At 41.0% G+C, this 25,764-nt stretch overlaps 1 protein-coding gene across 5 annotated transcripts in view; it reads left to right on the top strand.

The window, feature by feature from the left end:
- The first annotated feature begins 339 nt into the window (after positions 1–339).
- The window catches only part of LOC126191520 (calcium-transporting ATPase sarcoplasmic/endoplasmic reticulum type), a 94,934-nt gene continuing 69,509 nt past the window's right edge, over positions 340–25,764 (top strand). For 4 of the 5 annotated variants that reach the window (XR_007538367.1, XM_049932435.1, XM_049932443.1 and 1 more), the window contains exons 1-2: positions 340–550; positions 3,780–3,966. Coding sequence is in view for 4 of the 5 variants with exons in the window: in XM_049932435.1 (XP_049788392.1) it covers positions 3,849–3,966 (118 nt within the window). In the remaining variant the exon portion in view is untranslated. Of the gene's footprint in view, positions 551–2,277; positions 2,400–3,779; positions 3,967–25,764 lie in introns of those variants that run through there. The other variant, XM_049932427.1, reaches the window with a different exon arrangement.

Genomic DNA, 25,764 nt, shown 5'->3' with positions numbered 1-25,764 from the left:
GCAATATGCTCATAAGACTTCGCTGAAATCATGAGCAGCCTAGCAAATTACCCCAAGACATTGTGCAATATGAGAAACAAACAGCTGCCAATTCACGCCGCCCGGCAACCATTTATTATCAGCCGGACGCAATTAAGGGTGGATTCTGAGAAGAAAGAAAGGCTTCGCCTTGCGAGTTATTTGTTGGCTAATCAAAAATACGCGAGCGTCCTGGCCGCTCACGGCTCGAGTGAAGTGCGGCTGCTCGGTGGAAGGGGTTTTTGGCAGATGCCCCTCGAGCTTTTAGAGTTTCGCGACAGATGGCGCGCGTGCGGAGCTTATTTAAGTGCGGACCGCCTTGTAATGGTGCCCCGTTTCGTCCAGCAGCGCAGGCGTTGCCTTTTTTTATATACATATTTCGGGAGTTTTTGAGTGTTATGATAAAAGGGGTTTAGCGCAAACCCAGGAACTAGGGGCCCCTGAGTGAGTTTAAGTAACCCTTTTTATTGTGATCAAAAATCTTGCCGAAACAAGTGCAACAGGGACCACACTAACTCTCAAGTGTTTATAGGTAAGTTCAGTGTCCTTTATAGGTGACTTACTATGTTAAGAGATCCTACACCAACGACGCGGAGTGATGAAATGAAGCCAACGAGGATTGTAGCGGTGAAGATAAAGTGCGCGGTATATGTACGTGGAGTGTGTCGTTAACATTGGACGTCGAGTGCGGAGAGCGGACGCGACACGAAGGGAAGTGCCACAACCTCTGGCTCTGACATCGATAGTCCGTCAGTGCGGCCGCCTTTCTTATACAACATTTCAACGCGCTGGATACGTGCATCAACAAGTATGCTGTGCAAGCGTTTAAGTTGGCAACACTGTCAAGTTCCTGCGATCTGACGGTATCTATTTCGTATTCCTAGTTCCTGTTCTCCAGACTGTTGCTGAAGCAGAGGAATCAGGGCGAAATGGAGAAAGATAAAAGGGAATTGACAGTTTATGTAGGATATCTGAAATTTTCTTCCTGATTGTCTGGAAATGTAGAGGACTTTCATGCCTAGTCTCTAGTTGATCTTCATCCGAATCTACCAACAATTCACTGAGTGTCTTCAAATTTGTTCGTAATTAAATAGTGGCGCCAACTGAAATGACCCATTCCAAAGGACAGCAGGCGAATCGTTTTTAAGTATTATCTCTAGCCTGATTCAACAAGGAGTATCACAACAACGCTGTGATATTTGGCAGAATAAAGCTTTTTTTTAATTAACTAAAGCCTAATTAAGTTACGGAAGGTTCTGTTAAAAAATGCGTATGGTCAGTGAATCCTTGCCAAAAATGCTTCAGTGTTTTCACTAGCTTAAAGACGAACACTTTTGATGTTTAATTCCCGTTATATCACCGCATCGACATTACAAAAAGCGCATGCCAAGGCACTTACCTGTAAGCTGCCAAGCTTCGTTCTCCTTGACAATCATTGTGATTTCATCTCTGAAATCTTCTGCATAAGTTTTTTCATTCCTCAGTGAATGTTGTGCAGTGGTCAGAAACATTTTCGTTCGTTTGTAAAAAATTACAGCTAATTTTTAACCGCGTTTTTCGTGCTCACGTCTGCTTATGGAGAGATGAATGAATCGTTTCGATGTTATTGGTTTGACTCCCCCAGTTGAAGCAATGCTAATGAAATTCCACTCTTCTGGTTTACTGCCAATATTTTTGTTGAATATAAGATTAGAAGACCTGAATGAAATCATTCATTTGCATACTGCACGAATCAAAATGTGAGTTATTTGTAGACTTTATATCGTAAGATTTTCTGTAGGAATATGAGCAATATGAAGCTAATATTAAATGACTGCGTTATAAATTACAAAAGAAAGGAAAAGAATATGGTTTGTCAGAACCTTTCAGCCGAATATGCAGCTTTTCTAGTTTAGTACCGTACAAAGACATGAAAATGCTCTATAAAACGAAACGGCTGCTACCTTTAAGAAAGTGTTTGTAGCCCTGTGTTTTGTCCATTGTATACTGTGTGAACCTTCCTTGCGTAATATTGTGTGGTGCTCCGTTAATGCCAACCACAAAAAAGGGCTCGGGAATGTTTGGCAAGGCTTGGCGAATATGTCACTCGCCTGGGACCAAATAGTTCATGGGAAGCCTAAGTTAAAAATGGTCTACCTCGCTCTTCGTCCCCTCCCCCCTCCCCCATTTTCCCCTCCTACCTTGTCTATTGGCACATCGTGGTCTAGCTACACTTGCCAAAATAATTAAGAAAGCCATCCCAATGCGCTAAAAGTGTTCGCTCCTGGCAAGCGATTTGGCAGCATGGCTCTTTCCCGGGGGAAATGATGAGGCAGTCCAAGCGGACATCTGCAGACTGTGCTCGGATTTTAAGTTGGCCGCCGGTTCAGCACATAGCACAGGTGATACTTTATACCTATGGAATTATGGTAGTTAAGAATTTTCATTAAACCCAGCCATGATGTATGTTTGCAAATGTGTTGATTTTAGGATAATTCAATAGAATGATTACTCGTTGGAAAATTTATCTTCAGTCAACGCAGTTGTAGGAATTCTACAGTGTGAGTTCGATATTTGCGAATAATTACGACCAGTAGACGATGTTACATTATATTACGACTACCCAAGATTTATTGACCATAGGTGAATAGCAAGTTTGAAAAATGGTATTTGCAGCTCGCAATATAATTTCTAGCGATTCGTGTCTTATCGATTGCTCTCTGCAAACTGAAAGACCAAAGAGTACATACACGTAGCACATAAATGACATAGTCGCTACGATAACACATTTGAAAGCTCCGCCGTAGCAACAGCTAGAAACGACAGAAGCAGTGCGCCAATCAGGTTCGACCACATGAGACACACCGGTTTCGAAACACTCATTTAGCGCAGCATCTGTTATGCAACCTTAGAGTTCAGGCGTAAGTTTGTGAGGACGTAAAATCATTTTGATTTTGTTTGAGGGAACCAGATGTACTAACTAACGACGTTTGCGGTTTCGGAATAATTCAGAACAGTTGAGTAACGTAGTGGTAGTGCCGAAAGCGGCCACCAGACAGCAGAGCCAACTGCTGGGCCTACCGTAAGGCAGTGATGCTGTGAGCAAAATGTGCTAACATGACGTGGTTTTTTGAGAGGGTCTGCGTCAGTTTTAGTTGTGTTTATTTATGATATTAATTATATCAGTTCTTCCCAATTTTTGTGTTTTTGAGTGCTCCTTCAGTGCTTTGAAGGTCTAGTTAAAGAGTGGATCTGTGCCAAGTTTCTTGCAAAAGAGGTAATACGGGTAAGTTTCTACAATCTCATTTCCGGTTTTAGGAGCGCAGCATGTTTCTGTTTGTCATTACAAAGGAAGCTTCGTAGCATATTGTTTTCGTGATTATTATTTTATAGTATGCGAATCTGAAAGCGTCCGTTGCGCCTGGCACTTTAGAAAGTTAGACATGCTGACTTTTTGAGAAAATGTTGATCTGGCAGTACGCAGATGAAAATAACACTGAAGTTCAGCTCATTGCCTCTATTCTTAACTTGCGAAATCAGTCCTTGTGCAGCGATAAACTTGAACGATATTGTTAGTTTTTTTGTCATCTAACCGAACAGTCTGGTTAGTGGAATAGGCACTTTATGTATCATTTCCTGCATATTATTATCGGGCATTATAAACAAAAGGAAATACATGCTGTTATCTGTGTAGTGTAAACATAGCTTACATTCTCAAATAGATTCCTGGAATAATTATTATGATGTAACTAATGATGGGTCTTTTTCCTCATGTCTTACAGAACTATTGCTGCAAGTGCGTTAATGAACACAAGAAATAGCTCGTGAAGTGCACTAGAAACTGAGTGGCCATGGAGGACGCTCACGTGAAGACTGTGGAGGAGGTAGTAAATTACTTCAATGTTGATATAGATAGAGGCCTCACGCTAGATCAAGTGAAGAAGTACCAGGAGAAGTATGGCCCTAATGGTAAGTGCCTGATATTTCTTTCCATAACATAACCAGAAAATTGTGTTAAACTTCTATTCTAGAGATCGGGATTGTTTTCATCATATTGGGTAAACAATGACCTTTGCATACCCATGTATATGTAGATGAATTCCTGGTGTCAAGATCCAGTGTAAGTGTTTTTCCAACTTGGGTAAATATGTGTCGATAACAGGCACTTCTGACGTTACTTGAACAGACTTACCGTGTTATGACTATACTGAAACAAATCACTGCAGCTGTAGTGTAGGTAAACCGTAGGTTCGCTTTCCTACTACTTACACATTTATTCTGAGATTTACTGGCTACTTTTGTTTCAGTTAATCTTTTACAAATAGCAGAGTTAAGTTTCATCAATGCAAGAAAAAGTAAAGCACTGCACTGTAATTTCCTTTGTTAATTTTGATTTTGTACCTCAAGTCAAGTGGGATAGTTCATTAATTATGGCACTAAACAATCATTAGGAAGGTGCAGGGTTAATACCACTTTCCAGCCATTCCTGTTTAGGTTTTTCTGTGATTTTTCAAAATCATTTGCAACAAAAGTCATTGTGGTTACTCTGAAAGGGACTGTGCTGATTTCCTTATATATTTTTTAATTTGAGATTATCCTCCATCCCTCATTATGTCATTGTTAATCAAATGTTAAACTATGAACTTTCTTCTTGCTCTGATCGTTCTATTTCTGCAAAGATGATCACTTTTGTATTGTTCATATGAGTGTAGTTTATGATGATACTTATTTAGGCAGCATTAATTTGCTTTGTCTGCTGTGTCAGTAATGGGAAAGGGGAAAGGTTTCTTATGTCTTGCGTCTCTGACAGAAAATCAGTTGCTGGTGTGATTGCTGCTAATTATTCAGGGTAATAATGTGTATTTTAGTAGACAACTTGAAGAATTCTCCACCAGTAACTGTGCTTTTCAGTTTATTTTAAATTGACTTGGTTTGGTAGTTTTGGTAGATACACTACACCTTTGGTGGTCATTGGTTGTTTGCCACTATAGTAACATTAATATGCTGAGGTGCAATTCATTTGCAAAGGGAGGCTGGATACACCTTTCTTGTGTGACTTGTCCTTCTGTGCATTTCCTGTATTGAGGATCCTCAGCAGGTCAGCTTAGAGGCAATGAAAGGGTTTCTGACATTTTTTGTTAGATTTGTTACCAGATGGGTCATGGAGTTAGTGTGTTAGAAACACACTTTAGGACATTCCTTTTCATGAGCAAGTTTAGAGAATCCTTATTAACTCGGAATGCCTACAGACTCTGTTACTTTCATCATCCAGTCGTCTTGATAGAAAAATGTCATTAAGAGCTTGCTGCTTGAAATAGAATTGTTTAAAATGCCTGCCTGTGAATGAAACAGAAAGAATAATCTCATATTATGATGCAACTGTGTGACTGAAAGTTAGTGCTCTGCCTTGTGAATACACTTAGCTCTCTTTAATTTTCTATTAACTAACTAATTTTTAACACAGATATCATCATTCCATTGCACTACTCACTGTTGTATTTAGTAAATAGCCATCTATTAAAATTGTTTGTACAGGATAACAGCTCTTAACTGTTAATTCAGCTTACTAGTAAGTCATGACAAGATGCTTCTATTAAGCCTAAGATCCACAACTATACTGTATATTTCATACTTATGTGCTTGGCAGGGGATTTTTGCACCAGCTCCAGACTATTTTTCTACCATTCCACTCCTTAACAGTGGAAGGGGAAAAACAAAAGTGTAAATGTTTGTGTATGACCTTTGATTTCTCCTATTTTATTATGATTGTCATTTCTTGCTTCGTAGGTTGACTACAGTACAGTATTTTCACATTCAGAGGATAAAGGTGGTGGCTGAAATATCGTGAAAAGATATCGCAGCAACACAAAATGCCTTTGTTTTAATGATTGCCACACCAACATGCTTATCGTATCTGTGTCATTTTCTCCCCTATTGTGTGGTAATACAAAACGGGCTGCCCTTCTTTGGACTTTTTTGATGTCTTCTATCAGTCTCATACAGCACAGCAGTACTCTAGCAGAGGCTGAATAAGTGTAGTGTTGGAAGTCTCTTTTTTGTGGTCCTGTTGCATGTTCTCAGTGTTCTGCCAGCAACACAGTCTTTAGTTTACCTTCCCACAATTAAAGTTGTCTGTAATTGTGTTTCCTAAGTGTTTAGTCAAACTGACAGCCTTGAACATTTGTCTAGTTTATCATTTAACTGAAATTTAATGGTTACAACCCCAAGGTTGCAGTGCCATATAATACATGGTCCTAATGGAGACACTATGCCCTTACCTTTCACCCACCTTCAAACTGGCATAGCCAGTCAGTTATAGGGGAATCCACAGATTGAAGTGGACTCCAAACTGCAGTGCAACATAACAATGTTCACATTGACAAATTGCTGCTTACAGTAAAATACACAGCAAGTGACAAAAAATCGTTGGGCCGACTGGGATTGAGCCCTAGACCCTTGGATTTGTAGCCTGACAGTCTACTCAATCACACCAGACTGTCTTATGAAACAAACTGAATGTAGCTTGAAATAGAGAGAAATAACAGAGGCTGAGCAATGTTTCTCTTTATGTTTTTCAGTAAATATTTTGTGGTATAGCTAGTGCAGAAACTTACCTCCCTCCCTCCCCACATAATTTTCCTACCCCAACACATTGAATTCGGTTCACGAAACATGAATACATATCTCTCAGTGATGAAAAAGTTAAGATCAGCCTCCTGTTCTTTTGCACTGACACTGCACTAACCTGTTCGAATCATTGAGGAACTATGACTGAGCAGGAATGCAATAGGCCCATATAGTAGCTTTGAGTCAGTCTGCAAGTTGTTGTCAAGTAGTCATGGCCATTATCATAGAACAGTATTTTTAATTTATATTTTCACTGCCTCAAAAATTTTACTATATCATATAAATTGACTGTGGTACATATTCAAAGCAAGGGTGGAAAATTTCTTAAATTATTATTTGGGTTTGGATTTTTTATGCAGATGGCAAAAAATGAATATTGGGCACCAATTCTACAAAAATCTCTTAAAAGTTCAGTTGATTGAAAATGCATAGTTGCAGAAAACGGCTCTAAATTATACACTGATGGCTGTAGTTTCACTTTGTTAACCCCTAATTAGTGACTTAATCTACTGTTTTTATAAAATGGAAAAAAGTGAATTGTTTGTGTAACAGTAGACACAGTCACATGAGATATCCCAGTGTTCATGTTTCAACACTGACCCGTAGAATAAAATTCTTAACCCCTTATGTTGTCTGTTGTTTCTTCCAGTTGCAAATTTGTCCTGCTTTTGCTGTAACATGATTTTCGTATTCTGTCACTCAGAATATTAATTTTCTGTATTCACATTTACAGTTGTTTACATGAAAGTTTCATTGTGATATCAGATGAGGTAAAATTCAAGATTTGTCAGAGGAAAACCACTGCAATCTAGAGTAGAAAGAGCTAAAAAGACCACAGCCAATTCTTCTTTGCATCTTTATTAAATACCATGGTATTCAACAGAAAATTCACTAATACAAATTAAACATCGAGTAGTAATTAAACTCGGAGTAGTTTGCACCCTAATTCTAAGTAATTGGTAGAAAAAATAGTGCTGTGGTACAGCTACCCAATTGGTTATATGGGAAGAAATACGGTTCAACATCTCATTCAGTCATCCTGGTTTAGGTTTTCCATTATTTCCTAAATTACTTCAGGGTGGGGAGTCACTGGTTTCGTTCACAAAACATCTGAAGATTCTTTGTTGCTTGTTAGCATTGGTTTTTCCAGTTAACAGCAAGTGAATGTCTGAATGAGTACCATATTATGCAATTTACATTATGTGAGTAGTTACGTAGTCATGAAAAATACATATATTGGAAATTTAATACGTTTTTGTGGAATTGCTAGTAGTGACACATCTCTACATTCTTCCATCTGTTGTCATTCTTCTGAATAGCATATCAAAACCACTCAATCACACTGTATACTATTCTTCATCATGTCAAAAGGGAACTTCTACATTCAGGATCCATTTCCCATCATTGCAAGTTGTGTAGTTTCTTCTGACATTTAAGATTCAGTTGTTATACTTATGAATATTTTCTGAGATTTTATAAAAAGTTACCAGTTTCTTTTCTGCTATCACTATTTTATTGGGGCTGTGATGGTATTTCAGCATAAATTCTGCAAAATAATTTTTAGTACAGTAGACTAGTGGACTTAATTCTTGTGTTGAGTTTTTTAATATCAGGGTTTTGTTACTTGCCCTTTTAAGTACACAAAATAATTAATACCATATTTTATGCTTACTAAAGATTGAACATCTTAGTTAATCATTTCATACTTTCATCCAGATGTGGATCACATTTCATCTATATCATTGATAGTTAAAAAGTGAATAGGACTGTATAGATACTGGAAAAGGGCTGCAAGTGAATATGTAACTTAGAAAAGATGGGATTTTTTTAGTCTCTATTTCTTCATCTGTGGTATATTTTGCATTGTATGGTGTACATTATGTCTGGCACATGGAGCACTGTAGGAATTTTCTTATTTTGATCTTCTTGCTAGCTGAAAAAGGGCACCATGAAACCGTCTCTTGATAGGTAAGATTTTACAATGTAAGATGCCCTTGACGTATCATTGTGTTGTCAGAATTCCCTCAGTTACAGCCAGCAGTAACCTGAAGTCCTACCAGATGGCTCTCCATGCAATGACGCCAGGAATAGCACCACTTTCCCCTCTCCAAAACATTGGAAGGATCATACTCTACACTGTTGAAGTCATACTTGCTGACTGTGATCATTTGGCATAGTGCAGAACCACTATTCATTGCTGAACACAATCCAACATTATCATCAGTTCATGCTTCTCAGCCATGGCACCACTGTAAAGATAGCCATTTGTATTGTTGTGTTAATGGCATCTTACGCATAAGATTGTAATTCTCTAGTCCAGCTGCCGCTAGTTTCCGACGTATGGTGCATGGTGACACAGAATGTTGCAGGAAATCAGTTACTCGGTCTTGGATGGCAGGTGCAGATGTGAAGCGGTTGTGATGTGTGTGGAGCACAATACTGTGATCCTAGTTTGTCATAGTCAGGCATGCTCAACTGGAACCAACTATGCAGTCCAGCATTAGGCCACTGTCACATCTGAATGCCTCAAAAATTCTAACATTGCATGGTTTGCCTGGACAACCAAATGGAAGCCTGCACTGGGGCTCCATTCAGACTCTTTCAGGTGCTTCTAATGCTGCGTCTGTCTCACATGTACATGGCATCTCTGTTTTCTTCACTGTGATCCCTCAGCATCCGACACTGTTCACCCTTCTTATATATCATAATATGTTCTTTGTCACGTGAAAAGGTAATTTCTATATTCAGGATCCCTTTCCCATCATTATGTGTGGTGTAGTCCCCTCTCTCTCTCTCTCTCTCTCTCTCTCTCTCTCTCTCTCTCTGTGTGTGTGTGTGTGTGTGTGTGTGTGTGTGTGTGTGTGTGTGTGTGTGTGTGTGTGTGTGTCGAAGGGGGGGGGGGAGACTGACTTGAAGATTTAAGATTTAGTTTTCAAAAATGTAAGAGTAGATATGGGAGTTGCTTGAAATTTATGGAACATTTTTTCATGTGGCAAGTTCTCTTTAATACGTCTTTCTCGTTCAAAAGAATAAATTTCATTTCATTTTGATGTTTAATCGAATGGTATCATTCTGATTACAATGAGGACACTTCAAACATTAAATGGACTCTTTTTTTAAATTTTTGAACGCAGTGCTCTTATTTTGTAGTTTCAAATGCTTTTAATGGTGGCCAACTGATGTAGAGGCTTGACTCATCATCATCATCATCATCATCATTTAAGACTGATTATGCCTTTCAGCATTCAGTCTGGAGCATAACCCCCCTTATACAGTTCCTCCATGATCCCCTATTCAGTGCTAACATTGGTGCCTCTTCTGATGTTATACCTATTACTTCAAAATCATTCTTAACCGAATCCAGGTACCTTCTCCTCGGCCGTTAGGGGTAAAATCCAATGGGACTCGGGGCAAGTAAGGCTAGCAACCTGCTTCCCTGGTACTTTAAATATGATGCTGGCAACAATCAGAGAGGCTTGACTAAGATGTAAAATCTCATCTACATGCAAATTAAACCTACTTTTTATGTGACCTTATATCACCTTGTCCTGCAGCATTACCAAATCTGTAGCTGGGCCTTGGTTTATGCTGAAACATAAGGAAACTGCTGGTTTCCAGTGTGGGAAGAAAGTGTTTGACTCGTGACAATTAAGTTGACTGTCAGTATCCAATTCGGATCATGCGTGTATGCCACATTACAAGTCATCTAACCTGGTTGGAGTATGTTGCCCATGATAGACAATTCATGTGTGGTGTTGAAATCACTGATTAGAGTTCCAATATGTGAAGTGGCTGCTAACAAATGAATTTACCTAGTTAATTTCCATATCCACCACATATGTGCCTAAAGATATTTAATACTGTTCAAAGACCTGTCAATAGACATACTGAGAAAATGTATTATGCAACTATTATGAAACATATGTTATCACTACTGTGCACTTTCAGATTTGTGTGAAAAAGTTCTGTCCCCTGTGCCATGTTGGTTATCATGAGATAGAGAGGAACAATGGTCATCCAGAATGCTCGGAGAATAATTTTATTTCACCAGTGGGAGTGTAAGAAAGTTAACATGACATTGATATTTTGCTAATCAAAAATACTGATCAACTGAAAGGGCATACAGTTGGCATTATGCATACATCCGTGAAATGTAAGGGATGTTTTCATCTTGAAGGAGTAGACTGCAGTTGCTTTGGACAAGATCAACAGCATGTAGGATAGCAATTAATTTAAGATCTGCGATACCTGTTGGGTGGAGGGGTGTTGATTGTTGCAAAGTATTGCATTTTCGCGAATGAACTATTTTTTAGCAGCTTTACGAGCGAATAGGGGTCGCGTATAATAATTTGTATGCATTTTACTGTATCGGGAATTGCTCGAGGCCTTGATATTGCACATCTCTTTGGCGAGCAGCAGATGGCTGTGATAAGTGCGGACCGGCCGATGTGTGGTCTACTTTCTATGTTTACCGTCGCCGGTGGCGGCGCACGTCAGGCCGTCGGAGTTATTTCAAGGCATGAACGGGACGCGCGCCTGCCAGCCAGCCAGCCAGCCAGGTCTCCGTTATCTGCGCGCTAGCCACTACGCGAGCTGCACAAATACCAGCCAACCCCAGCGGCAGCTTCAGCCGTCCTATGAGTGCAGTAGTCCTCTCTCTCTCTCTCTCTCTCTCTCTCTCTCTCTCTCTCTCTCTCTACACACACACACACACACACACACACACACACAATAATGTATGTATATGTACGTGTACACTTGAGCGTTAGCGTTTCTATACTCATTGAGAACTTACCAGAAATTTAAATCGACTGTTTACCAATTCATATGCGTAACTAAAGCTTATGGATAATTTTTCGATGTGTCGTACTTTCAGATGTTGACTCGTTGGGATCGATTTCATGCTAAATCAGTTGTATGTATCGTGTGCACTTTTTACAACCTCCCTAATTTTTAATTACTGTGCACACAGTGTTCTTACTCCAGAGTAACTTCTTACAAGCTGATCTTAAAGGATTAGCGATGTCACTAGGGGGCGGAGGACATAGTGGGAGGGGGGCGGGGAGGGGGTGAGCGGGGAGACGAATCGACAAGGACCTTAGTGATTTAAGCAACATCTCAAGAAATGTCTCGCTCTTTCAGTGAATGAGGGTGGTGTCTTAAATGCGCTACCTAACTCGTTGCGCATATAGTTGTGTAAACATTTAAGACTTACTAGTTTTCGTAAGATTGACGTTCTCAGTTTCGACAGTATCCGTGAATAACCATAAAGGTATACATGTGAAAAAAGTACTTTCGCATGGAAGAGAGATTATTTGGGCAGTAATTAATGCACCAAAAATGTACGAGAATGGTAAGCCCAAGGCAGTTTCACCACTTCATTACAATAAGGAAGAGTGATATTTAGATAAAACACAAAACGCGTAAAACTATATAGTCGTTCGTCTGTTTTCACGATGATATAAACTGAACATGCTGAGTCTTATACTGCGCTTCATTTCTTAACTTCTTGTTTTAACTAAACCTAATGCAAGTTGAAAGTCGAATAAATAATCATAAATGCAACAGACGGGTGCTCTCCCCAAGCCAATGCCTCCAAAAAATTACTTCAGGCGGAAAGTTCCGTCAAGAATGTCACATTCGACTCTCTTCTGCATCATAATAACACACCATTCGTTTCCAGGGAAATGCTAAGATGATTCCTTCGAGAAAGACACGGCGATGAAGCGTTAAACACTGATATTCCTTTTTCCTACCTTTTATTTTCCCGTGTAAAGTACAATAATGTGTAGTAAGATTGTAATAGAAATGAACCGTTCTGATTCACGAACTTGATTTGTTGTTTTTACCGTTTCCGTATTCAGACAGTGTTCAGATAATATGTCAAATCACGTTAATTTGTTACTTTATTGACGCGTGTTTCCTGCTGTGTTTAACTTTTCCGCGACGATGCTGGGATATTTTTGCGAAGAATTTTTTACACATTGAAGTAATAATTTTTTGTAAGCAACAAGTAGATGTTTTATGACTTCTTATATGATCTACGCAGTTAGACCTTTGAACTTCTATTGCCTTAGACACCTGTCATGTACACTGACCACATTGTATTCACAGATGAGACTTTACATTTTAGGTATTGTAGTGTAGTTCGTTTTGCTGGATAGGGGACATGTAGTATTTCTATATTACTTGAGAAGAATAGTGCAAACTTATTACTTGAGAAGAATAGTGCAAACTATTCGGTTCCTTCCCCATATATTGACAGTGCTTCTAAACTGAGACCAATGGAAAAATTAATATCATGCGATAAAGGAATTCGTTTAAAACAGCATTTGTAGTGTAGTAAATAAATTCGTAGGATGAAGGCCGTAAACTAAAGAAACGCGATTTTCCACGTATTAAATAGCCTATAGAGAATAAATCGGCGTAATAAACATCTGCATATGCTGTGGGAGTAATTGCTACGCAAGTCGTAGACGATTATGAATGTCACTAACGTCACTCGTGTTGAGAACGGCAGAGAGCGGGCAAGGCTGTGATGAAATTTTAACCTTAACATCTGTGTACTTGTATTTTGTATGTCAGTCACTAGCAATCACATTCGATGGTGGATATTTGGCCTTCCACCGATCGTTCTTCTCTTTGTTAACGAGGCGTAGTAGTCGGCACAGAAGAGCTACAGAACATGCGTCACGGAGGAAGTGAAAGCAGCAAGCGGTGATATGAGAAGACCTTGGGCAAAGAGACGAGCAAATAACGTCAAAAATGACGCCTGTCCTTCGCGGAAGAAGCGTCGCTCGTAATCAGCTGTATCCGCCCTATCATTTCGTGGACTTTCTGCTTCTAATGATGAAAAACTTATCAGTTTAAGGTCACCTTAACGTTTTTTTTTTAACAATCCGCAAATACGGACCCAAAATTCGCTTGTCATGTCTGCTTGGTTTGTCACGGACGATCCGTGTGCCGAACGCGTCTCTATTTATTAATTCATACGTAATAAACCGGTCTAGATCCAGTATAGCGTTAATGTTGAAAGCCATCGTATCCCCTTATCTGCAGGAAGTTATTATTTCTTAAAGGCGCGTTTATCAGCAGCTTTGTGCGCTGCGATAAAATGACGCCTTGCCATAGGGACTATCTAAAGCAGTGGTCGCATAGCTTCCGGACCCCAAGTTACCGAATGAAAATTTACTCGCAGAAGTTATACTTCATCTACGATTCACCTGCTTTATTTTCTTCATCTTATACTCGACACATTTTTCTGCTCCTTTAGATTTACGTATTAACTAGTTTTAAACGAATCTGTGCCATTTGGCACGATGCTTTTCCACCAGGTTTGTGTGTACTTGCTAATCACGCTGTACATCTCTGCCTTTGCCATTGTATGTTGAGTTGCCATCCGTTAGTGATATAACGGCGAAATCGTGGGTCTCTTTTGAAGCAGCCAGTAGATTTTCCGAAATGTAGCTCTTCCATTCGTGATTGAGTTGTCGTTTCATACTTGAACAATTATTTTTCCTATTGTGAAAATGACAAGCTCCTCCTCCAGGCGATCATTCTGTACATTGATTTGCTGGTTCATTTTGCCTCGTTGTGTTTGCCCCACAAATTTCATAAACCCCATAGTGACCAGTTGTATTCCACAGTACCAAAATTAGCAGCATAAAATTAACTTAGTTGATACTGTCGATCTACTTTCTTTATAACACTCAAAGAAAAATACATTCCTGTTTCTGCAGTGTTCACTGCTGTTGCCTGGCGTAGTAAGCATTGTTACTTCGCAATTATATCGGGGGTGCAGTTACACGTGGTAGCTTTTTCTTCAAGCGTTGAGTCTCTTATGCCTGTTCCTACATGTTGCTTTTAGGGCGAAAGAAAGACAGCTTTTTCGACTCAACCGTGGCACAAAAGAGAAAACGAGGAACTATGTTTGTCGCAACAGCACAGGGAAGACAGCTAATCACCTATCCACCGACCTGGTAGTGTCAGGTGCACGTTATCTGTCGGACGTCAGAAGCGCGTATCATTTACGACACTGCCAAGTGATAAGGAATTTGAGCACGAAATTGAAAACTGATGTCTGTAAATAGTAATTGCGGGCAAGAAATGAAGAAAATTTTAAGACTACAGAAGTTGTAAGTTTTCTTCATTTTTGAGTATAATGATGTAATCCAATAACTGTATCCTGTAGATATTTACTGTTTGGCACAAGCTTCGTTAGATATGTGTTCCTGTTTTGTGTTTCGCGCCTCTTCCCAACGCCGGTAGCATTTTGGACTGGTGAGTGGCGTAGGATCGTAATTTCTGGAGTATAACGTATCGGCTGTTTTCAGTGGAATTCCACCGAGTATTGCACTAGAGCCTTCATTTAGTAGGTGACGAAGCTACTGTTTAGCTTTAAGAAAATATTTCAATCGATTTTCATTCACGAATTAAGCTACTTGCCGTAGATTCTCTAGTTTTGCGGTGATCAGAATAATGTTATTAAATCATCAATGCAGGAATATTGAAACGTATCTAAGAATCGTTTTCTCCCGAAGAACATTTTGACGTTAACTACTTGTCGTGTTTTCTTAGGACACTCTTGATTATGTAGCTTTCAATTTGGATCTTCCCCTCTCCCTCTCCCCCCGCACCCCCCCCCCCTCTCTCTCTCTCTCTCTCTCTCTCTCTCTCTCTCTCTCTCTCTCTCTCTCTCTCTCTCGTTTTAAAACACTTTCATTTTACTTAGTTTAGGGAGATTTGGTGCGCAGCTTGTACAGTAGCCGCGCTAGGGTTCCCACAAAATTGACATTTATAAAATTACATGCGTTTCAAACGTATTAATGCCATAATACTAATTTTAGTGCTTATGAAAAATGCGTAATAGTATATAGAATCATACGGCAAAAGGGACTAATGACTCGTGCAGCACATATATTTCGGTATTGTAAGGCGCGACTTGAACACGAAGCTCAGTTGAACAGCGTAAGTGGCGTACAGGTGTTGCAGCTGCCTTCCGGCAGTAGTGTGCTGCAGGCCCGTGACCCGACGTCGGCTGCCGCTCGCCTGGCCAGGCGCTATTGAAGCTTCTGACGTCTGAGCGATAGCAGACAAACGTGCCGCAAGCTATTTTGGCCGGCCCCTCTCGATCCGCGTCGGAGATGGCTCACTTGAACTGCCTCTAGTCGCCTTCCATGGTCATGTGGGTCGCCGAAGGTGTCATCGCGAAGCACACGTTCTCGAATAAGCTGATGGCACTGGGATGGAAAACTCAATGCTTCCAGCTCATATGCAACTTCAACTCGTTGCGAATGCAGTCTTTAATGTGTAAGCATTGTGTTCTTATAAAATACACCGTTTCTACACATCGTTGAATCTCGTAGTGGTACAGGAAAATTGTCTCGCGTTGATTCATCATCAATCGTGACGAAACTAATAATTGAGAAAGCGGGGTTACGATCGTTAATATGACAACTCTAAATTAAAATGGAAATAGGTTGGTTGATTCCTGTTGATCACAAGCGTATCAAGAGAAAACTATTCTAAAGGGAATAAGTATGATCAAACAACGGAAAGTCCAGGTTGGAATATCAACGTTCTGAAAAAGAGAGATTGCTACGCACCGTAATGACGAATTCCTTGTGTGAATGTGTGTGTGATCTAAATCTCAGTGTGTAACAATGTTTTCCATTGTGCCTATCTGCAATTCGTCGTGTCAGTTAGTGAAGAACCTATCTTTTTCATTATATTGGAAATAAGAAGTTTACGAGCCACGTGAGTAATAGATATGCGATGGAGGGTACTCATGCGTGGCGTTCGACGTGGTAGGTTGCTTGCAAAACCCGGAGTGAGCCCGTGTTGGTATAGCGATCGCAGAAATCTCGTGTCTTTTTGAGATACGACTGGATTACTATAGTGAGTTTCAGTACGCATCTGACTGCCAGATAGTGAAGTCCAGAATATATCGCAACTGAGATGCTTGCAGGCCACTCTTCACGATGGATCGAAACCTTACAATCCCTACTGGATGGATACTACTTGAGTGGGCTGGAGAGCGTATCTCCATCGGTTGTATATAGTTATTTTGTGTGTTTCCACTGCGCTGTCAACTTTACAGGGAATGCGCCAACTTATTCTGCTGTTTTATTGCTGTGCGGCATGGGGCACAGTAGCTAAGCCAGAGTGGCATCTATACACAGGCGCGAGAGAAAAGGTGTTATTGCTCGACGGTGTGACCGAGAAGTAGGTTAGAATGCAATGGCTCCTTTCTTCTTTTTAATAACACACAGCCCTGCGATTATTTTAGTAAATTGATTTCCAGTAGTCTGAAAATCATCCCAGTCTTATCCCTGGTTCTTACCCTTAGTTCGTAATTGTGGGAACAGTTGCTTTTGTGGGAGTAGTTCGCCTGTCAAATTTACCCGCCCATTGATTTTGCACGTGATTGCAGTCATTTAGTTCACAATCTCTTCTACATTGTTAATCCGTGATTAGCTTTTATATTAATTGTATACTTTGTGACAATTTCTTACTGAAGGCTGGACGAAACTGTGGTTGGTAGTTTCACGTGTGTGTTGTTTATGTGAGAACTAGAAAAGTCTCCAATTCACACCTCTACTTGGTAGTATAACGTTCCTTCAGCAGTGATGACTGTTTTAAGATTATTTGAACGAATTATTTTTCTTTTATTGTCGTTAACAAGTTAAATAACGTCTAAAGCTACGGTCACAACATGTCAACTGTAACCAAAGAAAAGTACTGTTATTTTCTTAGTCCTCCCTGAACGAACCTCTATCTTTTTGTTTCATCGTGAAACACAAAAACTCTTTATTGCTGATTAGTTTGTGAATCGTATGATTGTATTGAAGGTTTGGCTCCTGTTAAGATGTATATGTATTTGCATTTCCATGGTCGAATTTTTTTGAGTATTTCCTCACACCAATCGACACGAACCTGTATGTGGTCTTCTGTCAAATTGTTCGCGATCCATCAGGAGCAGATCTTCTGTGTACTTAAAATGTTGGGAACGCCCAGCGATGCCCCTATCTCACTGTAAGTTACATGCCGAATATTTTCAGTCATGTTGTGCATAGCAGCATTGTGTTTTTTGGAGCAACAGCCTATTTTGGTCGGCATCGACGAAATTCGTCGCTGACCCTGATGAATCGCTGAAAGCCAATTGTAAACCGTCTTTTCTGAATGTGATTGATTACCAATATTCGAACGAAGCAATTAGAGACATTGTCGTTGAGATACGCCGTTACAAAAAAACGTAAAAATCACCCGAGAGCCTTCATGTTAAAGTTCAGTTCCCCCCCCCCCCCCCCCCCCCAACACTTTCTCTAAATGCTCAATGTAAGCAGACTACTCAGTCAATTTCTGAGCAGCCCTTGTTTTAAAAATAAATGTCAAAATTTAAACCAATGGTAATGTTACACCTAATGGCCCCATCCTGTGACCGTCCGTAAAAACAAAAAGCAACTCTCGTACGAAGTGCAGTGGTAACAAAGCTCTTATACCAACCATGTGATAAGTTTCTGACAGAGGAAAATTTTCATATTAATTCCACTTAAGTATGGCGAATGACGAGTTAGTCGCTCCTGGACATGACGTGAGCCGAGCAGTACCTGGGAGACTTTCTTTAAAAAGTAATATAAATTGTTGTAAAAGCGGAAGCTTTCAGACAATAATACAAATATTCGTAAATTAGGCGGTGTAAACCACGTACGGTTGTTCAACTACCAGGCGGCTGAGATAATCGAGACTTTAATACACTGTGGCACTCTTATTTACTGTTGTCACTATATTGAATGTCGCCCTGCGCCCTGGCTTAAGTAGCAGCAACTCTGACGCCAAGATTCGTTGTCGCTTCCTTCATGAACTCTGAAGTTCGTGATTAGGACTCACCTTAGGTCGGATCGCTTTTTTTCGTAAAAAATGGGATTTTCAAATTCGACTTTTTACCATTGTTATACTGGAATCCATTCGGAACGGAGCACTCTCTTGTCATTGAACTTGCAGTAACGAAATTGATTGATTGAAAATTATTGATACGACGAAATATAATATATGCAGGATGTGCGGCATGGGCTGGTCTCGGCGGTTACGGCCCTCCACAGCCGGTTGGGCCACACTACCTGCGCAGCCCAGCCCCAAGGCCAGCTGCGGGCGTCCAGCGTGGCACGGCTCTGACCTAGAAACTAGCTTAGCCGTCCAGGAATGAATGGCACACCCTGCCCGGGGGGCTTCTCGTCGCCCATACTGTACCATGTGTCTGAAGGCCAAGAGCGTGCACGTGCCACGCGAGAGTCTTGTGTATATACGTACTCTGCCCAGTTAAAACGACAGAGTTGCTCGATGGTACCTGTTTGAAATGTTGCCAAAAGCTAAAAAAAAATTGCTCGAATGATTTAAGATGTATCAGGAATACATATGGAAACATTGTTGGGCGATTTGTTGACACCAAATCAAGAATCCTGTACAAATGTGGGCCTGAAGATGGAACACTTTTGAAAACTTCTGAAGTCGGACATTCATAGCGAATGTTCAGATCGCCATTCACTTCGACATATTGGCGTGCACTGTCGGGAACTTTAAACTGCCCGCAGACCCTTTCGAATAGTTTCATAGACCTTGATGATATCTAGGTGAAGCGACTCTACCAAGGAATGTTGGAATCATCTACAGCAGGGGTGTTTACCTGAGTCAAATTGGAAGAAAAGTATTTTTGGGCTGCACATAATATAGTTAACACTAACGATAACCACTGAACCACTGAGAAAGAGAGAGAGAGAGAGAGAGAGAGAGAGAGAGAGAGAGAGAGAACGGGGTAGACCGATGAGAGATTAGCATCGTGTGGTGGGAGTTTCAAATTGAAAATATTCAGTTTATCGTAACTTTATGTAAACGTAATTTCATTGCTCTTTTTCCCAATCCCTTGATAGATACGGTCTTCCTGGACTGCATTGATACTTACTCTTTGGGCCGCATGCGGATCGCGGGTTCGAGACCCCTGCTCTAAAGCATTTGCTGAATGCACCATGGGTAATATTTCAAAAAATTGTGAAATGTGCAGAACATGAAATTTTTTCTTTCCTATCTGCCTGTCAAAATAACACTATTCAGTGTACATCGAACAGTGAGACGGAAATGTATTTGAGCCTCCTCACACATGAGAAACACGCTTCCTCTTATATGAACAATAAAGTTGTGTAGCTAACCCGCAGTGTTATTCCGATTGACTTCCATGTCGACAGCACGTGTAAGACATAGTGGAAGAACGCATGAACGTTCCAGATAGCCAAAATCCCAGCATACACATTAGTCTTAAACGGCTATTCTCTGATTTTACCCGTAGGACTTTCCTCCGTCCTCAGATGTGCTAGTGCATACATGTGCAGACGAAACCGAAAGACATTTACACCTTCGTTGTGAGTTTATGACTCGAAAATTTAGTTAAATGTCCTTTGACTAAAAAACTAAATATTTCGACACACACCGTAAAGCTGTTAAAATACTTATATGGCAATTATGCACACTATTTTCCTTGTATTACAGCTTTTTCTGCACGCGGGTCGACATCCCGTAAACAACAAAGCCATCAAAGACGTTGTTTGTATACCACTATGAACATACAAGAATATACACTTTTCCTCTCCAGGCAGGTTAAGCGATGCGCACGTCCGTTGTCTGCTCCCTCAGAATGATCGGCGACTGTGTTCGTTCATGTTGCTTTACTATCTAGACGCTCTAGACGTTGGATGGATGGCAGTGCTTGGATTTCGCAGACATCATTGTTAGTGGCTTTCGCTTCTGTAGCCGCAGAATTGAGGTACCGTACACTTACTTCAGTTGTATAAAGTCTTTGTGGAGCTTAAAAAATAGCGCATTCCTTTCAAATTCTTGACATGTCACACGAAAGACACGATTCTTAGTAAGGATGAAGTTGTGAACCAAATGTGACTCCGATTTTCGCAGTTAGCAATTTGGTTTTTCCGTTCCAACCTTCTTGTGCCACCAATCTATTCTAACAGGCTAGCTAAATGAGACATTTAGTACTAAAAATAATAAATTTCCCCATTTTATTTACTGTGTATGTACCAGCTCAAACTTAACTTGCGTATCCGGGAGTGTGTGTGTGTGTGTGTGTGTGTGTGTGTGTGTGTGTGTGTGTGTGTGTGTGGGGAGGGGGGGGGATTTACAGAACTGACACATCACGTACCGAAATGTTTATTAAAGCCTTTTTTAATCATGAAATATATGCAAGAATCATCATTTCAGAGAGCTCTGTAGTGAAACACAGACCTTTAATGGGTAGGATCGCGTCAACTCTGGATCTGAACTTACTGAGTTCATTACTGTTTCGCTTGTTACTCGATAGTGCCTGAATACCATTCCGTGAATAATTCGTAGCCTTGAGAATATCTAACGAGATGCTTAAGGCAAATTTTTCCTTGAGTCTCTTCTATTCTACGCTTAAATTCGATTTTGAAATTAGGCTTATCATATGACGCATTTATTGGCGGAAATGACTTGGGACAGGCCGATCGTTTAACTGGAGCGGCCCTACAGTGTGTTAGTTTAGTGATTTAAATATGTCATTTTCGTTGTCAGATTATTATTTCTCATTAGTGCATAATTAACCAGAGAAAATTTAAATTAGTGAGATGTACTTTGCTTAACCTCTTCACTGCTAAATTTGTATTGCATGTATTTGGAAAATGTCATTACAAAAAATTTTAAGCTGACAAATTTTGAAAATCGATCAAGTGGGACATGAACCTAGCTACATCATGTTGTCATGTGAACCCAAGATTTTCAGAGTTAGATTTTTAATTTACTATTATTATTACAGGATTAATCAATACAATGATTAATTAATATCTTGTATTCCTGTCATCCTTCACCAAGGCTCTTTATCCTGCGCATCTTCCTTGTCGATGCTGCAATGTTCCATTAATTACTCCATTTATGTGGTCTGCCCAAGAACGTCGTGGTCTGCCGGGTGGTTTCCATTCATAAACCTTATTTGGCCACCGATGATCTGGCATTCTCATCGTATTCCCATACCAGTTTAGTGAATTTCTTTCAATTCTATCTATCATTGTATCATTTGCCTTCATTCTAGCTCTTACTTCATCATTAGTTTTCTTGATATTTTGGCACTCCTACGCAAGTAATCCTTTTCCACAGCTATCAGTCTTCTTTTGAGAACTGCATTTACAATACATAGTTATGATGCATACCACTGATTCAACAATTATCTTACCTACTCTTTTCTTATTGCTGCTGGAAATATTCTTTTCCCACCAAAAAGAATTCATGCACCCTAACACTTTTCTGCTTTGCTGTATTCTATACTTTACTTCTGTATGGCCCAATCCACTTTTATCAATATGTGCCCCTGAGACACGAGGCGTGTTTTTTAAGTAAGGTCCGTTTGAACTTAAGTACACAACGAAAGGTTGTTTCAAAAAAGTAAATGTATTTTTCGACATAGTTGCCAAGTTTGTTCAAACACGTATCATACCTCTCAACCAATTTTAAAATACCCTCTTCATAAAAACTTGCCGCCTGCTCCGATAAAAGAGTTCACTGCCGTTTTCACGTCTTTGTCGTCATTGTAACGGTTGCCACTGAAGTGTTTGAGGTGGAGGAATAAATGGTAATCCCTCGGCGCCAGATCAGGACTGTAAGGTGAATGGTCTAAAACTTCACAGCCAAAACTGCCCAATAAATAATCGCGGGTCTGACTTGCAGTGTGAGGTCTTGCTTTGTCATGCAGGAGGACAATTCCCTTTGTCAGCATGCTGCGTCTTTTGTTTTGAATCGCTCTGCTTGGCTTTCTCAGGGTTTGGCAGTATGCTTCTGCATTGATAGTGGGTCCTCGTTGCATCAAGTCGACCAACAAAACACCCTGTCTATCCCAAAACACCGACGCCATGATTTTGCGCCAGGACTGTGTCTGGTGGGCCTTCACCGGCGAGTGTGTGTGTCTCCATTCCATGCTGTGTTGCTTCGATTCGGGAATGATACGCGAAACCCCTGTTTCGTCTCCACTTACGATCTGACTCAAGAAGCCGTCACCTTCTTCGTGATAACGAGTCAAGAACTTCGTCGCACACTCAAATCTTTGGTTTTGGTGGCCCTCTGGTAGGGGTTTTGGGACCCAACGGGAGCACAGTTTCCCAAACTTTAGGTTTTCAGAAACAATGTTGTAAACCACTGATCTCGACACGTTAGGAAATTCGTTTGAGAGACCTGTTATTGTGAAGCGCCTGTTCTCACGAATCCTCGCTTCAACTGAAGCCACCAAATCGTCTGATCAAAGAAGGGCGACCGGAGCAGTTCTCATCATGGACGTCGTCACGGCCACCTATGAACTCTCGTACCCACTTACGATCATAGATTCCTTGCTGACAAAGACCGTATTACTGAGCGAACCTCAGACGCGGCGGGCGAGTTGATACTCTTACATTTTGAAAGCACAGAACACAACCGTACAAGTTTGCTACAGAGCTGAAACTGAGCACAGTTGTCCCCGAGGCATGCCGGTACACGACGCACGCGCTCGTTTCGGTATGCCCCGCGAACTACTAGTGTCGACAACAAAACGGACTTTACTTAAAAAAACACGCCTCGTATTTAAATTTCTCCCGCCGTCTCATAAATGCTTTGTCATGGATGTGTACTTAAGAGTTAGCATAACTATTCACCACCAGATACTCTATTTTTTAATTTTCGAATGATTGTATTAGGATGGCAATTATGGAAAGTGTAAAAAACATCATGAAAACACATTTATTCTCCTGACAATGAAAGACATGAAATTTGGCACACATGTTTTCAACGTAACAATTGAAGATGGATTTGACACACACACACACACACACACACACACACACACACACACACACACACCAATGTTTTCAACATTCCATGAAGTTTTCTAATTGCAAATTATTTACAAACCAGCAGAATTACTGAGATGTGTAGTAATTTGTAGATGTGTGTAGTAATTTCAGACTAATATCTACGATGAATCAGATAACACAGATACTTCAGATGTTCATAGAATGGAGATGATGGTGGTTCGAGAAACAAACGCACTGTGCCACCTTCAAACATACTCTGCTCCATTCGCTCGCTCAGTCTTACATACACTGAAACGCCAAAGAAACTGGTATAGACATGCTTATTCAAATAGAGATATGTTAACAGCCATAAAACGGCACTGCGGTCGGCAACGCCTATATAAGACGAAAAGTGTCTGGCTCATTTGTAAAATACGTTAGTGCTGCTACAATGGCAGGTTATCAAGACTTAAGTGAGTTTGAACGTGGTGCTACAGTCGGCGCAAGAGCGATGGAACACACATTTCCGAGGTAGCGATAAAGTGGGTATCTTCCCGTACGACAATTTCACGAGTGCACTGTGAATATCAGAAATCCGGTAAAACATCAAATCTCCGACAACGCTGCTGCCAGAAAAAGATCGGGCAAGAACGGGACCAATGGCGAGTTAAGAGAATCGTTCAACTTGACAGAAGTGCAACCCTTCCTCAAACTGCGCAGATTTCAATGCTGGGCCATAAAGTGTCAGCGTGCGAAACATTTAACGAAACATCGTCGATATGAGCTTCCGGCCTGCACGACACAAAGCTTTACGCCTCGCTTGGGCCCTTAACTCCGGCACTGCACTGTTGATGACTTGGAACATGTTGTCGGGTCGGACGAGTCTCGTTTCAAATTGTATCGAGAGGATGGACGTGTACGGGTCGTGTACGGGTATGGAGACAACCTCATGAATTCATGGACCCTGCATGTCAGCAGAGGCTGTTCAAGCTGGTGGAGGCTCTGTATTGGTGTGGGCGTGTGTAGTTGGAGTGATTAGCTACCAAACTTCCCAGACATGAACATTATTGCGCATATCTGGGATCCGGGAAACGTGCTGTTAAGAAGAGATCTCCACCCCTTCGTTCTCTTATGAATTTATGGACAGCCCTGTAGGATCCATGGTGTCAGTCCCCTCCAGCACTACTCCAGACATTAGCAGAGTTCAGGCGACGTCTTGTTGCGGCACTTCTGCGTGCTCGCGGGGGCCGTACACGATATTAGGCAGGTGTACCAGTTTCTGTGGCTCTTCGGTGTATATCCGCCTCGGCTCATAGTACTTTTTTCCTTCTACTGGTTCCGAAAGCATCTCGCTACATGCTAGCACTAGACAGATAAGAGATATAGACGTCTCAAAATTGAAAATACATATGATTGGTGGACCTTATGAACCCCATCTACCACGAAAGGGTTAAAAGGCGCCCTTGCTAACAAAACAGTTGTATAATTTACGCTGAAGTTATCTTATTTTTCTGATGTCTGGTTTAGAACAGTCCTCCAGTGACCCGTCACTTTGAAAGCGTGATTGCTGGCCCGCGGTTGCTCGTAGAATTCGGTGATGTGTTTTCTAGTCAACCGATTTTGTCACTGCATGTATACACACTGCAGAGCCATTTTCTCGAATAACTCTTAGCCCTAGTTACTGGTGCCTCATTTGTATGTGCGCATCTTGTTTTTTGTGTGTGAATAAAATTATCTAAACAGATTTATTTTCCAGTCGGTTAATGGAAACTTGAGCATCTACTTACCAAGCGTTATGCCCAATTTAAGGTGATTGCGTGGTGAGCGCGTCACGTTATCGTTATTGCTATAGCACTGATATCGTAAGCGATATCCGTGCGTCTGAGCGCAAAGTTAATTGATGGCCGTGATAAGGGGAAATGACGTATCTCGTCGGCAGTGAGGGCAGCGGTTCGCCGCCTTGTGTAGACCGCGCGCCCCGTACCATCGATCGTGAACCGTTCACTCGGCTGGCTGGCGCACCTCGCCACGACCTTTATTTTTAGGCGGTGCGCTTCGTAGCTCGAGGCACGCTGCCTATCATCGCGTGCTCTCTGCCTTGTGTAGGGCAGTCGGCCTACCTGTGGCACTGGATGGCTTCTGATCATGCAGATATCAGCAGGAGACAGTTGCACGTAAAATGTTGTACACCACTAGCAGCCTCCTCCTTCCATCCCAACGTGATAAAAGAAGAGCGATGACATTTGCGCTGCCGGACACTCTAAAATCCTCAGGCTTTATTGTACAGGTCGGTTTTGCAAGAGTA

This window comes from Schistocerca cancellata, chromosome 1 (assembly GCF_023864275.1).
Source record: "Schistocerca cancellata isolate TAMUIC-IGC-003103 chromosome 1, iqSchCanc2.1, whole genome shotgun sequence".
NCBI classification, from domain to species: Eukaryota; Metazoa; Arthropoda; class Insecta; order Orthoptera; family Acrididae; genus Schistocerca; species Schistocerca cancellata.
The sequence above is the reverse complement of the archived record's forward strand: the minus strand, read 5'-3'. Positions and strand labels throughout refer to the sequence as shown.